The following is an 18,287-nucleotide window of genomic DNA, read 5'->3' as shown; positions in this document are numbered from 1 at the left end:
TGGGTGACAGACTCCACCTCAAAAAATATATATATATATAGAGAGAGAGAGAGAGAGAAAGAGAGACAGAGAGAGAGAGAGAGAGAAAGAGAAAACATCAGGCAAAACTAAACAGAGAGATGTTTGACAAAATAACTGACAACTCTCAAGTGTCAAGGTCATAAAAGACAAGGAAAGACTGAAGTGCTATTACAGACTGCAGGAGACTAAGCAAAAATAACAAAATGTAATGTGAGATCATGCATACAGTCCTGGAACATTCCATTAACGACCACAGTGGGAAAACTGGTGACATTCAAATAAGGTCTTTAGTGAGTAGTATTTACCAATGTTAATTTCCTGGTTTTGACTATTGCACTCTTGTTATGAAAGATGTTAACATTAGGGGAAGGTAGGTGAGGGATATATGGAAACTCTATTATTTTTTCAACTTTTCTGTAAGTCTAACATGAATTCAAAGTTAAAACAATTTTTAAAGGTTATAAAGAATGATTGAAGAGAGGCTGGGCACGGTGGCTCACACCTATAATCTCGGTTCACTGCAACCTCCGCCTCCCGTGTTCAAGCAATTCCCTACCTCAGCCTCCTAAGTAGCTGGGATTACAGATGCCCGCTACCACACCCAGCTAATTTTTTGTATTTTTAGTAGAGACGGGGTTTCACCATCTTGGCCAAGCTGGTCTTGAACTCCTGACTTTGTGATCCACCCGCCTCAGCCTCCCGAGTAGCTGCGACTACAGGTACCCGCCACTTCACCCGGCTAGTTTTTTGTATTTTTCAGTAGAGACGGGGTTTCACTGTGTTAGCCAGGATGGTCTCGATCTCCTGACCTCGTGATCCGCCTGTCTCGGCCTCCCCAAGTGCTGGGATTACAGGCTTGAGCCACCACGCCCGGCCTTTCTTCCACTTTCATACCCTCAAAGCACGGCTTTTCTAATTGGCCATATCCCAGGGACAGTTCTGCTTATAGTCAATCTGCAACTTAACCACAATGTTTTCTACTAGGCAGAGCCACAGGAAAAGTCTCTCTTCTATCACTGAACTTCGCCACACTTGCTCAACTCCAATCTTTACCCTCAGTGATCCCTCACCCTGGGTTAGGAGGGTGTTGGGTAAAGAAAGTGAGGATCAATGACAGCCTTTAAAACTATTCTCCTCTGCTCCCGGGTGACCCGGCAGACCCTTCTGGTTCCTTAAGCTAGGTCACTAGCCCCTCAAAAGGCCTCAATCCCCAAATTCCATATCCTCAGTTACCCACAAAGAAGCCTAATCATTTCCTCCTCAAGCTAACCAGCCTTGGCTCCTCCCAGAGGAGCTGCCCTGGACTAAAGCATCCTTAGCCTAACCCAGACTGACGCCATCCCAATCTGCAACCCAGGAGCTTTATGAAACCAGCATGCCCAGTGACTGTTCTGGCAGGGTGCCTCTGTTACAGGCTGGCAGAACTTTTCTGCAAGTAGCAGCATCACACCCACCTTAACCGCTCTCTGATCTGGAATGCTCTCAATTTCAATCATGCTCCGGTCACAAAGCTGCCAGCAGTTTGGTGACAGAATAACATCATTCATCTGAGCCATGTTCTGTGCAAGGCGCACATCGTCCACTGCCTGACCAATCACCAGAAAGTGGCTGTGTGTTTCATCTCCAAAGACCAACATGCTGATGTGGCCAGCAGCCAGTCCTGGCAAGAAGGCAAGGAATAGGTTTGCACAAGAAGTTCTGGATTATTTCCCAGCAGCACAGGTTCTTGGAAAAATCATAATCTTTGTGGGACTATACTATCTCAGAGCAAAATCTCACTTCTAAAACTTTACATAGGAATTATGGCATACCTCTTTTGGGCTCGGGCCTTCCAAAACTCCCCTTCTTCCAAAGCTAGAAAGTTCTACCACTAATTTTTGCCTGTCTGTAACATTTTTCTCCCTACATGGTCCTACCAGTCCCCAAAGGTATTTTTACCTTTTCTTCAATTATGCATACTTAAGGGCAACAGGGAATACTTTTAATAATTCTTATTTTGGGATAATTTGCATTTTAGCAGAGGTTGAAGCTGTAACTAAAAATAATCCCTTAGGGTCGAATTTTAGACAACAGAGGGTGGGGAAAAGAAGTACGCATTTGACAGTTACACATCCCATCCCAACAACAGTTTCTCTCATTGTTTTTAGGTTGGTAAATGAAAGTTTTGGTACCCGAGTGACAGAAGACATCTAACTGTATAACACGACACGTACACAAAATATATGTATAAATGAACTATAAGTGACACACATTTCTTTTAAATGACTGTAATACAATCAAAGTTTATTTTTTATCTTCGCTCTCTGCTGTACTGATTTGTCAAGGCTGATTTCCCCCTGATCCTACATACAGCTTGTTTTCTATCTGAAACACACTGATGTTCGGACTTACTCTAAAAAAAGGTGCTGGGACCCACCTCTCTAACAGCCAATCAGCATGCAAGAGGGGGCTGGGTTCCCATCCTTCTCAAGAAGGATAACACATCAGACTCCTTGGGTGCTAACTTAGAAAAAATATTCAGTATTATATAACTTTGATTTTTTTTTCCAACAAAATATTTAACTTCTTTGGATTTTTTTTTTTTTTTTTTGAGATGGAGTTTCACGCTTGTAGCCCAGGCTGGAGTGCAATGGCGCCATCTTGGCTCACTGCAACCTCTGCCTCGTGGATTCAAGTGATCCTCCTGCCTCAGCCTCCCGAGTAGCTGAGATTACAGGCACCCGCCATCATGCCTGGCTAATTTTTGTATTTTAGTAGAGATGGGGTTTCACCATGTTGGTCAGGCTGGTCTCAAACTCCCAACCTCAGGTGATCTACCCACCTTGGCCTCCCAAAGTGCTGGGATTACAGGTATGAGCCACTGCACTCGGCCTTATTTGGAAATTTTTAACAATATCAAAAGTGGGCCTAGGTTGAAGAAGGCTGAGAAACAGTTAATTGTATAACTGCTGATGATCCCACCAGGTACGACATGTGAGAATTCTAAGTTTTGCAAAGTTTAGTTAGGCAGAAGCTAACACTAACAGCACCAACCATAACTCTAGCTGTTACTCATTACTTATACCTCTCAGAATCTCATTTTTCATCTTTGAAATGGATACAATGATGCCTATATCTCAGGACTGTGATATAATGTGGGTAATATTTGCACATGCATAGTGTGTAATGTCTGCAATGTAATAAGGAAATATGTGTGATTGTTACTATAAGTATAACCTTAAGAAGCCTTGTATAAAGCTGGAGCTGTGCTGCAGGCTGACCTGTTAAGCTTTTCCTGCACATCATTCTTATGAGGTAGGGGGTGACCAATCTCATGCCATTGCTGAAACTATGTGATGGCAAGCTAGTCTCTATTTTGTTTTATACTGCACAACCTTGACAAGCAGCAAGATGGAATAATAATAAAAGCAGTAGCAGTAACAAAGACTATTTTGTTGAGTGGTTCCTATGCATCAACTACCATGCCAACTAATTTACTTTTTGTAATAGCTTATTAGATAGATATTATGTAGCCCAAATTCTCTCAACTGGTATGTGAGGAAGCCAAAATTCACATTCTGATTGTCCTGATTCCAAAGTCCAGGGCATCATGGGGCTGAGCCACCATGTTCTACTACTTCTCTTTGGGAGAGAGAGATGCCCCAGGAGTCAAGACCCCTATCCCAACTGCCATAGGATTTATTCCTTCTCAAATGCTTACCTATCTTGACTCGGATGTCTAGGCCTTCTTCAGACTCCTGGGTCTCAAACAATCCATGGATCTCCAGGCTACATTTAATTGCCACTGTGATAATGTTTTTCAGCTGCTTTCGCTCCACCCTCCACAGGGCTAGCAGTGCATCACCTTCAGAGAGAGACATGCCGTGGGCTTTTGACCTGCCCTGGGGATCAATCTATTTTGTATGAGATCTGTATAGAAACTTACTCATCAAGCATTCCTCAGCCTATCTCCTGGCCACTGCCTTCTCTAGGATGCCTCCTTTGTCCCCAGCACAGAAGCACAGGCATCTCAGCATTCCTTTCTTACCCCTCCTATCTTAGTAAGCCCCCATACCTGCAAATTTCAGGATGTCTCCTCCAAAAATCAACACTTCTGAGAAAAAAAAACAACAACAACAAATTAAATCAAACACTGATTCCTTAAAAGCAGTTTAAAAAAAAAATCATTCTTTGTTAGTGGAATAGAAACTAGGTCAAAAGAACAGTGATTCAGAGAATAGACTTATACTAAAGATCTCATCCCAGACAAGCCACTTAACCCATTTGAGTCTGTTTCCTCAAGTGGAGAATGAATACATGGAACCAGTGTACGTCTATGCTCCATTTCTGTGAATGGGGAAAGAAAGGAGAAAGACATGTAGGGTTTCTGATGAGGTCTGAAGACAGCTGCCCTCTGATGAGGTCTGAAGACAGTTGCCCTCCTCCCACGATAATGGAATGCTTTTAATTAATTTATTGATCAATATATGTTATAGGCTGGGGCTTGTGTAAGCATGGGTGGATGGATGAATGACAGGACTCCACAGAAACTAGGAGTCAGGGAATGGGAAAATCACAACCATAGTCACTTGCATTTTTGGTTATTACTAACTTTGTATTTTGTTTATTTAGACTGTATGGCGTAAATGGCCATTCTCTCTTTTCGTTATGCATCATCATGGATTGGCTAAGCACCTGTTGTGCCAAGTCAGATGCAGAAAGGAATCAACCATAGTTCCTGCTTTTATGAAGCATTAAATTTTGTCTAGTGGGTAACATCAAGATATTACTAAGGAACTCAGAGCCTGATAAAACACTAGGCCAGGAGTTCGCCATAACAGAGTAAACCGTTGTCTTCAAGAATAGTTGGAATTAACAATGCAAACAAGATGGCAGGCAGAGGTTGACAAGGGGACTAAAGTTTTCAGTTTACTCTAAGTGCTTCAGCATCCATCATTAGGAGACAAATTATTGGGAAGTTAATTATAAATCATTTATCTACTCATACAACAATCTCTTAATGACTATCTTTGGGTTATATAGATGCTGGCTTTTAAAAATACTTGGATAGGCCAGGCGCAGTGGCTTACGCCTATAATCCCAGCACTTTGGGAGGCCAAAGCGGGAGGATCACCTGAGGTCAGGAGTTCGAGACCAGCCTGTCCAACATGGTAAAACCCCATCTCTACTAAAAAAAAAATACAAAATTGCTGGGCATGGTGGCACACGCCTGTAATCCCAGCTACTTGGGTGGCTGAGGCAGGAGAATCGCTTGAACCTGGGAGGCAGAGGTTGCAGTGAGCCGAGATCATGCCACTGCACTCCAGCCTGGGAGACAGAGTGAGACTCTGGCTCAAAAAAAAAAAAAAATTAATAAATAAAAATAGCTGGGCACCGTTGGCTCTCGCCTGTAATCCCAGCACTTTGGGGGGCTGCTGAGGCGGGTGGATCACTTGAGGTCAGGAGTTTGAGACCAGCCTGGCCAACATGGTAAGACCCCATCTCTACTAAAAATACAACAAGTAGTCGGGCGTGGGGGTGGGCGCCTGTAATCCTAGCTACTCAGGAGGCTGAGGCATGAGAATTGCTTGAACCCAGGAGGTGAAGGTTGCAGTGAGCCAAGATTGTGCCACTGCACTCCAGCCTGGGCGACAGAGCAAGACTCTGTCTCTAAATAAATAAATAAATAAAAATAAATACTTGGATATGTCATATAGTTAAAAGTATTACTACTACAGTTCTTTTAAAAGCAGTTTATAATTCAGCCCTCTAACACAAAATATCCCTTCCCTCAAATAGTCTGTATTAGTGAGGTTTGATTATGTTTATTTCTCCAATTATACTATATCATATTTCAAAAAAGACTGGTTTTATACACATTTCATGGGGAAGAGGAGGAGTGCTAAGCAATTGTACTCTATCAGGTTATAATTGACAACTACAGAAAAAACAATGAACTGAAATATTCTCAAGTCAGAAACCTATGGGAACACTTACTCTCCACTATTGCACTGATGTGGTAGTTGAGGATCTCCACCAACTGCTCAGCCCCTTTGTCCATGTACATGGCACTGCTGAACTTCTCAGTCATTGCAGTAAAACCTGGAATAAATGTGCAGCTGGTTTCTTTGGCTGCTTGGGGAAATCAAACAGAGCCAGAAGAGGACTACCCAGGAAGGCAGTGAGCCTCAGCTTTTTTTTTTTTTTTTTTTTCAAGACAGAGTCTCGCTCTGTAGCCTAGGTTGGATTGCAGTGGCATGATCTCGGCTCACTGCAACCTCCGCCTATCGGGTTCAAGCAATTCTCCTGCCTCCCCCTCCCAAGTAGCTGGGACCACAGGCATGTGCCACTATGTTTGGCTCATTTTTGTATTTTTAGTAGAGACGGGGTTTCACTGCATTAGCCAGGATGGTCTCGAACCCCTGAGCTTGTGATCCGCCTGCCTCAGCCTCCAAAAGTGCTGGGATTGCAGGCGTGAGCCACCACGCCCGGCGGCCTCAGCTTTTAAAAACAGGCAGAGTTTCTTCTTAGGGATCTTTGTGGCTGGTCAAGTGTCAGACATGCAGCCTCCTCTATCTATTATTTTAGGGGCCAGGAAAAGGCTCCAGATATATCTTTCTTCCGAATTCTCTACTGTACAGTGATAACTGCAACTTCTTTAACTGGGAATAAAATTTTCAGTCCGTGGTAACAAAATCACACACATTTCAAACGCTTCTGAAGAGGTGGCAAGTTTATTAGTAAGATGTAAACATCATCTAGGGAGATCATTTCCTGAGGTCAGTTTTGACTGGGATGTGTGTGGGGCTTGGGGCTGGGGAGGATGAGTCAGTGAAGTTGGGGAAGAGACACAGGAGCAAAGAATGGAACTTGAGAATCTTAAAGATATGCCCATGACTGGCAGTGCTGGGTAAGGGAGGATGAGAGAGAGCCAGGGCCACAAACTATTTCCTCCCTCTTGTGTTCTCAATGGAGCACATCTGCTGTGACAGCCCAGGGGCTCCAGAATGGCCTCCCTACTCTGCAGTCAAGCTCTGCATGTGACTTCCCACGTGAGCCTGTTGCTCATCCATATTAAACAAACATCCCTTTTGCACTTGCCTGAAATATCAACAAACATCAGGACTCCATCAAAAGAATCTATAAAGGGTCGCTCTGGGGAGAAATGTCCATAGACAATGAGGTCTGGTAAATGAGCTGCTATTCTGACTATGGGCCAGTCCTGGAATTCTTCTCTTGGAGTGTTCATGTTCAAGACAAATGTTCAGGATTTTATGGTGACAGGAAGCAGTCTCCAAATAGGTCTTCTAAAAAGAAAATTGAAATAGAGGAAATCTGATATATTCATTTGCTCATTTTCCTATTGCTCTTTCTCCATTTGTTTTGTTCTAACCTGCGGCCTGCTTATAGTGGTGAAAATGCCAGAGTTGTTGAGCCAAACTCCAAAAGGGCCAGTTTCTTTTTTTTTTTTTTTTTTTTTTTTTTTTTTGAGACGGAGTCTCGCTCTGTCGCCCAGGTTGGAGTGCAGTGGCCGGATCTCAGCTCACTGCAAGCTCCGCCTCCCGGGTTCACGCCATTCTCCTGCCTCAGCCTCCCGACTAGCTGGGACTACAGGCGCCCGCCACCTCGCCCGGCTAGTTTTTTGTATTTTTTTTAGTAGAGACGGGGTTTCACCGTGTTAGCCAGGATGGTCTCGATCTCCCGACCTCGTGATCCGCCCGTCTCGGCCTCCCAAAGTGCTGGGATTACAGGCTTGAGCCACCGCGCCCGGCAAGGGCCAGTTTCTATACAGAGGAAGAACCCTCCCACCCTGAACAGCTGTTGCAAAAGTGAGCACCATTACAAAGAGGCTGGGGTGAAAGAGGGTAGCTGAACGCCTCCACTCATTTGCCAGAAGGGGTAGGCCCTTGCAGGGCAAGTAGAGCTAAATAGGGCTGTTAGCTCTATTCACTCAGGCCAGACTTCTTTTTCTTCTGTCCTCATGTTTCCTTTTCCCCCTCTCTCTACCTTGGTCTTTTACTTTTTTCTGTCTTAAAAAAAAAAAAAAATCAAGTGTAGATGTGATTTGTGTGTGTGAGCGTATTTATATGTAAGTGAGTATTAGAGTTTTGTATATAGGCAAGAGATTAAGCCTATAAAGGTATAATGTTAAATAAATAGAAGAAAAGAATTCAGAAGGGTGTGTGTGTGTGTGCGTGTGTGTGGCAGCTGGAAAGATGGAAGGCCTTAAGCTCTAAGTGGAAGGAAACGCTGAAATTTCAATTTGTTACCCAGTTAGTTCTGAGAAAACTAGGATTTCCTAAGGCCTTCCTGTAGCTGCCAGGACAGATGAAATGCTCATGCCTAAATGTTGTAAAAATCATGCTCTACCAGCCTGAACAGTAAAAGCAAACACCCTTTACTTTTTCAGAGCAATCCAAGTTACTGGAATAGGTTATACAGAAAATAAGAGGATTTGTTTTTTAAGAAAAGGAACTGTTATTTTTGGTTTACTTCTGACCAGCAGAGAGGAACTGGTTAGTAATTTCAGACAGACATAGGTCATATTGGGATATAGTAGAGTATTCAAGGAAAAAATTGAGACAGTCACTTATATCCCTTAGATTTAAGGGGAAGTATTTTAAAAATAACTCAGGGAAAAATATTTGTACATTTAACAGACAAACTTTAAAATGTATATAGTATACATTTAAAAATGTATTTAGTATTCTACAAAATGAGTGCTAAATGTTACATATTACATAGCCTTTAAAAGGAAAAGCCCTGGCAAACTCAAATGTTAAGAAGTGAACAAAAGAAAGAAGCATGTAACTAAGGTTTTTTTAAAAAAAGGATAGCACTAAAAATGCAACAAAAGACCACAGCATGTGCCAGTAACAGTCAATAGATAAAATTAAATCAAATAAATAACTTCAGATAGTAAATTTGGTGCTATATGAACTTTTAAGAAGTGAGAGGCTAGGTGCAGAAGCTTGTGCCTATAATCCCAGCACTTTGGGAAGACTACAAAGTAGTGTTGCTTGAGCCCAAGTTCAAGACCAGCTTGGGCAACATAGTGAAATCTCATCTCTACAAAAAAAAAAAAAAAAAAATTGCTGGATGTGGTGGTATGCGCCTGTAGTCCCAGCGATTCAGGAGGCTGAGGTGGGAGGACGGCTTAAGCCCAGGAGGTCAAGGCTGCAAGGAGCTGAGATCGTGTCACTACACTCTATCCTAGGTGACAGAGTGAGACCCCATCTCTAAAATAATAATAATGATAATAATAAAAAGAAAGGTACAAGAAAATTGAATGTCCAGAATGAAAGACTTACAAAAAAATGCTAAAGTTAAGAAAACCCAGAGGGATTTTTAAAGGCTTTCTTGAAAACAAGGTAATTAATAAAAGAGGAATAAGGGCGAAGCTTAAGTATGGTGTTCTATACAACTTTTCTTTTGTTTCTACCTTCTCCACCATGGAGAATTGAAAAGTATAACAAGCATGGCTAGGAAAGAATTGAAATCCACGATAAGTAGTGCTAAAGCACACAGTCATTTTAAATAAATTCTAGCTAGTCCCAGACAACATGTATCTACAGATACTGAAAGAACTGACAGGTATAATGTGAGTATTCTCAAAAAACGATGGAGAACAAGAGATGGGCTGGAATACCATCTCTTCAGAAGAGATGGGCACATTCCCTTCTGAATTTCAAAAGATGAGGCTATTCATGGATCCCAGAAAACACAGACCAGTAAACATAATGTATTTGTTGAGATAATACAGGTTATGTTTCCTTAACAAATACCTTTGAAATCTCAATGGCTTGAAATCACAAAGGCTTATTTCTTGTTCATTTCTTGCTCATACTGCATGTCCCTATGTGGGTCCCTTGAAGGCAAAAAAACCTCTGTTTTTGCCTTCACTTTGGGACCCACGCTGGAACATTCTGGTTGTCAAGGTAGTGGGAAAGAGGATGTAGTGGAGTATACTCATTTTACTCCCAGAGTGACGTATTTCACTTTTCCTCATGGCATTGACCAAAGCAAATTATATGACCATGCCTAGTTTCAAGTAGACAGGGAAGTGCACTCCTACCATGTGCACAATAGGAAAGAGAGTTGGAATATTTGGGAGCAGTCTCAGTGGTTATTTAGATTAGCAAGAGGTGATTAAAAGGAGTCAAATGGATTCAGAGCCAAGATCAAGCCAACATTATTTCCTTTTTTTGGAAGAGTTATTAAATTTTTAAATCAAGAGACTGCTATAGACAATGTATATATTGACTTTAAGGCATTTGGCCAAATTTTTCATATCCTTGTGAGTAAAATATACAAAAGTATAGGAATAAAGAAAATATAATTGGCTGGTTAACAATCACACCTAATGGAAATTAATTAGTATTCTGGTGTCAACTCAGAGGTAAGCCTCCATGGGCATGATAGAGTACTTTGATAAAGATATAACTGGAAGTACGGCCATTATGGAGAACAATATAGAAATTCCGAAAAAATTAAAAATAGAACTACCATATGATCTAACAATCCCACATCTGGGTATATTCCCAAAGGAATTGAAATCAGTATGCCTGCACTCCCATGTTTATTTCAGCACTATTCACAATAGCCAAGATATGGAACCAACCCAAGTGTTCATCAACATATGAATGGATAAAGAAAACATTGGATAATATATACAACTGAGTACTGTTCAGACCTAAAACAGAAGGAAATCCTTTCTTGTATGATAGCATGGATGAACCTGGAGGGCCTTATGTTAAGTGAAATAAGCCAGACACAGAAAGACAAAAATATTGAATGATCTCACTTATATACGGAATCTAAAAAAGTCAAAATCATAGAAGCAGAGTAGAATGGTGGTGCCAGGGGCTGGGGATGGGTGGGGGGAATGAGATGTTGGTGGTTGAAGGATACAAAGTTTCAATTAGACAGGATGAAAAAGTTCTGGAGATCTAACCTAGAGCATGGTGAATACAGTTAATAAAGTATAATATACTTCAAAATGGCTAAGAGAGTAGATCTTAAATGTTCTCACCACACAAAAACGTTAAGTATGTGAGATGATATGTTAATTACCTTGATTTAATTATTTCATAATGTATACATATATTAAAACATCACATTGTACACCATAAATCTGTACAATTTTTGTCATTTTTGCCTTAATAAAGCTGAGGGAAAATAAAATTTGAAAATATAGTGAGAGAACTCATGCACTGATGTCAGAGCTAGGATCTTAATATATCGAAATCAACCAAAATAATGAAATTTCAAAAGAATAAGTGTGAAGTGCTGTATTTAGAATTTTTAACAAAATCAAATGCATAAGCACAAGGTGTTAAAAAACTAGATTTACTGCAAATTAATGCTATCTTTTAAAAAACTTTTATTGAAACATAACATACATGTAGGAAAATGTACAAATCATAAGTGTATAACTTGAATTACTCTAAGGTGAGCAAATCCATGTAATATCCATTCATAGCAAGAAGAAAAACGTTACCAGCAGTCAAGAAGTTATTCTCATGCCACCTTCAAGTCACTACTCTTCTCTTCTCCCTGAAGGTAACCTTTCTTATTTCTAACAACATAGATCACCTTTGCCAGCTTTCAAACTTTATATAAATGAAATCATACTACATCTTTTGTGTTTGTGATATTCATCCATGTTGTTGTATATCAATAATTGTTGATTTTCAATGTTATATAGTATTCCATTGCCTGATTATACCACAAAACATTTATCCACTATACTGTTGACCTATGGGTTGTTCCCAGTTTTAGACCATTATGAATAATGGTGCTAAGAACATTCTTATATATGTGTTTTGGTGAACAGATGTATGCATTTCTCTTGGGTATATACATAGGAGTGGAATTGCTAGGTCATAGGATATACACATGTCCAACCCACAGCCTGTGGCCACATGCAGTCCAGGATGGCTTTGAATGCAGCCCAACACAAATTTGTAAACTTTCTTAAAACATTATGAGATTTTTTTGTGATTTTTTTTTTGTTAGCTCATCAGCTATCATTAGTATTATGTGTGGCCCAAGACAATTCTTCCTCTTCCAGTGTACCACAGGGAAGCCAAAAGATTGGATACCCCTGCTTGAGTAGATCTTGCTAAACAGCTTTCCAAAGTAATGGTACCAACTTACACTCCCTCAGGCAAGGTTTGACAGTTCAGTTGCTACATATCTCAGCCAACACTTATTTTGTCAGTCTTTTCAAGTTTTAAGTCATCTTGCTAGGTAAGTGGTGGTGAGGAGACAGGCCATTTCTCTTACTGTCTCCTGTCTCTGAAGAGAAGGAGGAAGTAAAAGCTGAAGAACACAGGAATGAAGTCAGTGGCAATACCAGCCAGCGCCACTGATGACCAGGTCTGAGGTTAAAAGATTAACCCCCGATTCTAATCACATGTGCTATCTATAGATCTCAATCTATCATGACCCTTTCATGTGGAACCCCTTAGAATTGCAAGCCCTTAAAAGGGCCAGGAACTCTTTCTTCCCGGAGCTCGGTTCTTGAGATGCAAGTCTGCCAACGCTCCCGGCTGAATAAAGCCTCTTCCTTCTTTAACCTGGTGTCTGAGGGGTTTTGTCTATGGCTCGTCCTGCTACAATGGTATTTGTGGTTTTGTGTTTCCTTGTTGGTACTAAGGAGATTAAGCACCTTTTCATATGTTAATTAGCTATTTGGATGCAATGCTATTTTAAGATACATAAAAGTGTTCAAATCTAATCCAGAGGATTGAAGTTCATTGACCTCTTTAAAGTTCATTGACTCTGGAATGTGAGGAATTATGGGAGGGATTGGAAATAAGTCAGATAATTATGACATTTTAGTTAAAATGGTAGTTGTCTTCAAATATTTGGGCTGAACTGTGAAAGTTGTGGGGTAAGTGGTGGACGTGGGGTAAGTAGGGGACATGGGTGTGTATGCAAAGTGTAATGTGGGACCCTGCAATCAAAGAACAACTTCCCTACCTTCTCCTTGAGGTAGAAATTTGGTTTGGATTAGCAAGATTAAAGTTCATGGGAGTGGGAGTTATGTAGTGGGAAAGGAAAGTTTGTATGTTTTTCTTTAGTGGAGAGAGCTAGTTATCCAAGAATAAGTGACCGTAAACAGTATGTTCTGTAGGCATGGGTGCTCTGAAGTGGCTTCTACAGATGTGCTGAGTAGCCAGAGAACTGAGATGGGACTGAGCAGAACTGAGCAGGACGTAGCTCTATTCTTCCCTCTCCTGCCTCCAGCTCACTAGCTCAACTTTGATTTCATTAGCTACCAAACTTGTAAGATTGAAAGATTGAGCTAATAAAAATAGAGGATGCTCAGTTAAATTTGAATTTTTAAATAAACAACAATTTTTTAGTATAAATATATTCCAAACATTGCATTCTTTCTAGCAGCCCTACTATCAGCCTCTTCAATCTTGGCAACACCACACTCTCCTCACATGCACAGTAGAGACTGTTTTGCTAAAGTTGTTAACACTGGATGGAAAGTGGTTATATTTATTCTTTGTTGCTCAGGATCAACTAGGATCAATGACTGGCAATCACTGAAGGACAAATATAAACAATGTAAGAATGAATGCTCAAACTGGGCAGTTTTAGGAAGTACTGGATAGCTATCTACCTGTGAGGGTAGAGGTATAAAAAGTAAAGTAGAGGTTCCTCTTCAAATTCCTTTCCTCCCTGTCTAATTAGGAATAAATAGTAACTTCTCTTAAAAGCAAAATTTATTCAAAGACCTGTGCTAACATTCTTAAATATCTGCTAGCCGTAATAAAGAAATCAATGTACTTTGTGTTCTTAGCTCCCACAATTTAGCCTAAATATTTGCCCTGGCATGCTTATACTGGTCCAAGCAAGCATTAGGTCATAGCCTGTTCCTCTTCCTTATTTAAAAGTGTTTTTACCTTTCTCAGCATTCCACAAGTTACCTCCTCCTTCCTTTGTTCTCCTCTACCTTTGCCTCTTTTAAAAGGTTCTAAGTTGCTAGCCAATCAATCAGGACAAATACAGAATGTGAGGTCCCGTTCCAGCCAATGGAAACCGGACACAGCAGTACGGTGAACGCGTCAGGTTATAAATGACCCTGTCTCCTTTGTTCAGTGTACTTTCGTGGCAAAACTGCTGGCGAGTATACCCTTTCTACAGGAAGTAAAAATGGCCTTACTAAATAAATTAAATTTATGTTCAAGTGCTATTTCTTTACGGCACTGGAGAACAAGCATTTCAAACAGAGGTGATTTTAGTCAGTGTAGAGATGAATTAGATGATTGCTAAGATTCTATTGTTTTAATTAAGGTGATGTGAATGAACTTGGACAGATTTTTCTGTTTATGATGACCAAACAAGGAAAGTAGGTGCATTTTGAGATGAAGATGGCATATGTAGATGTGAAACTAAAAGAAGAAAATTATAGGTTTAAAAGGCAGGGAGATCTAAAATGAATATCTGGGAGTTTCTTATGAACACCCATAAAAGACAATAGAAATTTTCTATTTTTGAAGATACAGTTTTCTGCTTTAAGTTCTGCAACATCACAAAATGATTAATGATAGCGATATTTACCTTTCTACCGGCACATACCACATTGTAAGTATAATTTATTATGACCTTTTTATGTGAAGCATTCTATTGTAGGAGTTATTAAGAAATTATTTTAGGCAGATAGAGTGGAAAAGGGGTCCTTGGGAAGTTTTCGTTTTTTAAAGCATCTCCAGAAAATTTCTTGTAAAGCCCTGGCTCTTAGATCCAGGCTGGCAACCTTTGATATGCAAATGAAGGCCATTAGAAACTGGGCCCACCCAACATGGCTATTCTGGAGGCCTTCTTGCCCTTACCCCACATGTTCCTGGAAACATGGCCGCCCCCACATATTTCCACGTGTGTAGAACATCATGACACCCTGCATTTGCATATTCAAAGGCTAGGGTGACAGGGCCAGCTTTTTCCAGGGCTAAGTGAATGATATGCCTGGTCAAACCAATCCCCTGAACCCTATGCAAATCAGACACTGCCTCCTCCAGCCTCTGTAATATATACCTGGCTGGCAGTCCACCCCACTGGGGGTTCCCTCTCTCGGCTTTGGAACTCCCCTCCCTCTGTCTCTGTATGAGGGAGTTTCTTCCCTGTTTCCTCTTCCTTCTTGCCTATTAAATTTTCCACTCCTTAAAATCACTCCATGTGTGTCCTTGTCGTTTTATCTAAACCGGGATGAGGACTAAGAACTTTGGTGGCCGGGCGCGGTGGCTCACGCCTGTAATCCCAGCACTTTGGGAGGCCGAGGCGGGCGGATCACAAGGTCAGGAGATCGAGACCACGGTGAAACCCCGTCTCTACTAAAAATACAAAAAATTAGCCGGGCGCGGTTGTGGGCGCCTGTAGTCCCAGCTACTCGGGAGGCTGAGGCAGGAGAATGGCGTGAACCCGGGAGGCGGAGCTTGCAGTGAGCCGAGATCGCGCCACTGCACTCCAGCCTGGGCGACAGAGCAAGACTCTGTCTCAAAAAAAAAAAAAAAAAAAAAAAGAACTTTGGTGTTCCTCCACTCATTGGAGCCGTATCTATTCTACATAGGTTGCCTCATTTAATCATCCAAACAGCACTATGAAGTAGACCTGATTTCTATAGATATGAAAACTGAAGCACAGAGATACTAACTTGCCCTAGGTTAGGAATACCCAGGTCTGTGGGAGTTGAAAGTTCGTGTTCTTTCTACTATATCATGCTATATCCCATTTGTATATGCTTTATAGCACTTTGGGGATGTATATGAACTAGGGAAAAGATGTATGTAATTTAAGAGCACTTTCAATGCATGTTGATGGTACCCTTATCAATTGTTCGGCCAATTCTATCACATCAAGAGTACAGCATGAACAGCATGGGTACTGACAAAGTATGGAAGCACCTTGGAATGAGAAATGAGGATACTTGACTCAAAAGGCAAGCAGGTGAATGAGGCCCGAAAGATAAACCAAGAAGGATTCCTGAATGAAGAGTGTGAGTAAAGAAAACTCAGTATTACCCAAAAATGAAGAGAAATTAGCATTCGGTTATATCCATTAGTTTCTCTAAATCGCTCCTCTAGAATTTCCTAATAGATTTTATATTCAACTTTTCACCTATATGTAAAGTCAGGTTTCACAGGAGTCCAAAGAGTGAGATACTCTGAATTTAAAGGCACAGTGATATCTGTCATGAAAGCTTGCTTGCCTACTCTAGCCATAGTAATTTTTCTTCTGAGCTATTATGGCTCTTAATGTCTACACTCAAGTGGCTTATTTCCCATACAATTATCCTTGATTATCTTTTGAATTGCTTCTATTTTGTCTTCATCTGAATTGTAAGCTCCCCGTTTGGAACCATCTTCTACATATCTTTGTTTCCTCCACAGCACCTTCCCAGAGCCCCCTTCAAGTGGTAGGCACTTGGTAGTTGTTGACTGATAAAAAGGAGGGTATCAAGTGAGGAACTGCAGAAAAGAGGCAAATAAAGACAGTAAGCTAGAGAGACAGAGCATCCAGGTTAAATAAGATGAGGCAATATTTAAGCCTTCAAGCTTCTAAGCTCATGTAAAGGACTGACACAGAGGTATATGCAAACGTGAACCCTGACTTCTAGCCCCAGGCTTTCCCACTCCTCTGCACTCCAATAGCTGTCTTCTTTCCTGATGGTCACCCTCATCTTCAGCTCTGCAACCATTCTCTCCGCTGAGACTCTTACTTCCACATACCTCCACTTCATCCAGGGCTGAAGAAAAGCCAGACCTCAATTGGGGACTAGTTCTTTTAAGACTGCAGAAGACAGGAGAGGAGGCCGGGTGACATTATTCTGAAGACAGCCGAAGTGCCATGTCTGTCTATAGCTGACCCATAAAATGACAGTTTCATCTAAGAGCCGTTTTCCAGGCCACACCCTCATCAGTAGTTCATTGTTCCACAGGCACTGACCATGTTCCTGATTGGGTGGCACTGCCTTCCCCTCCCCCGCCAACCTGAGTGACCTACCACTGTACAAGTACTGGCTGTTTCAGGTTCTCTTATCCGCACGTTTGAGGCAACGGTCAGGGGAGACTGACATGACCCCAGAGTAGTTTACACAACTCTTCCCTTGGCCATGAGGAGGATGGTTGAAATTAGGCAACAGTTGGGTAGGTGATCATCAGAAGTATCTCCAGAGCAAGCAAACACCTAATTTTAGTCAATAGTGGTTACAGCTTGTACCAGGACTATGAAATTTACCAGTTATAATAAATTCAGTACTTATCTTCAGACCTATTTGTGAGGTAAATTTTTGTTTGAAGAATTATATACCTGCCCTTTTTGACTGGTCAAGTGCACACTTTTAACCAAATTTATCCCAAAGGTAACTTGAAATCCAATGGGCACTGGATTTGAGTTTTCTTTATCTGATGTGACACTGGAAAAATGTGTTTTAAGAGGCTGGCGTGTTTTCTGCTTAAATAATGTGCTGATTTTCTAAATGTTCTTATGTATATCACAACTACAATTAACATTTAGGGGCACAGCTTTTAAAATTGGAATTTAAAACATCTTATTTAAAAAGCTGTGCATGTTCTTATATAAAGCCCCGCTCTATAATTAAGTTTACTGTGTGCTTCAAAATGTTGTAAAACACAGTTGTCTTAGGGAGGAAAACAAGAGGGTCATTTAATTTTGTTTGTTGAGTGAATTTTCTGGTGTGAGTTGTGGAAACCAGTCTTATAACTAGACTCATACCTCATATAATTAAACAATCACCATAGGGAGAGCTATTCTTAATAAATGCCAGTGTTTTCTATTTCTGCTTCATTATATAAACAGGCTTCAGTAGAGACCTTTGTTTTACAGAAAGGAACCTTAGCTTTGAAGTTCATCCTCGTTAACATTCAACCTTTCACTATCATTTTATAAGTTAAAAAAGAAAATGTTTACTATGAGGAAACAGCAGCACTGACATACCTTGGATCCAAGTTTCCTTAAAATGCCATACAACAAAAAAGACTCAAGAATTTATCTCTTATTGAGCATTCTCCACCCCACCTCCTACTCCTCTACCCTAAGCAGCTTCTTTTCCGCTATAAAGTTATTAGTTCAGAAACCATGCAAATAGGTTAACACAGTATATCCTTTTCGTAGTAAAATTATAACTTCCTTAGTCTAAGGAAGTACTTTCTGGGTCTACCTTCAATTAATAAGACTACCATTTTCTGAACTTTCTTCTTGTTGCCCAGGCTGGAGTGCAATGGCACGATCTCGGTTCACTTCAACCTCCA

At 40.9% G+C, this 18,287-nt stretch overlaps 1 protein-coding gene across 5 annotated transcripts in view; it reads right to left on the bottom strand.

Annotated features, from left to right (window-relative positions):
• The window catches only part of ADCY10 (adenylate cyclase 10), a 98,103-nt gene extending 79,817 nt beyond the window's left edge, over positions 1-18,286 (bottom strand). Inside the window, exons 1-6 of one of the 5 annotated variants that reach the window (XM_021930904.2) lie at positions 16,746-18,286; positions 7,102-7,307; positions 5,998-6,102; positions 4,076-4,114; positions 3,722-3,865; positions 1,476-1,681 (exon numbers count right to left, since the gene is read on the bottom strand). In XM_021930904.2, coding sequence (XP_021786596.1) covers positions 1,476-1,681; positions 3,722-3,865; positions 4,076-4,114; positions 5,998-6,102; positions 7,102-7,249 — 642 coding nt within the window. In that variant the 5' untranslated portion in view covers positions 7,250-7,307; positions 16,746-18,286. Of the gene's footprint in view, positions 1-1,475; positions 1,682-3,721; positions 3,903-4,075; positions 4,115-5,997; positions 6,103-7,101; positions 7,308-16,745 lie in introns of all 5 variants that reach the window. The other 4 variants (XM_021930898.2, XM_021930901.2, XM_021930910.2 and 1 more) reach the window with 4 other exon arrangements.
• Position 18,287: the final 1 nt, after the last annotated feature.

The sequence above is a fragment of the Papio anubis genome, chromosome 1, assembly GCF_008728515.1.
Source record: "Papio anubis isolate 15944 chromosome 1, Panubis1.0, whole genome shotgun sequence".
Taxonomy (NCBI): domain Eukaryota; kingdom Metazoa; phylum Chordata; class Mammalia; order Primates; family Cercopithecidae; genus Papio; species Papio anubis.
The sequence above is the reverse complement of the archived record's forward strand: the minus strand, read 5'-3'. Positions and strand labels throughout refer to the sequence as shown.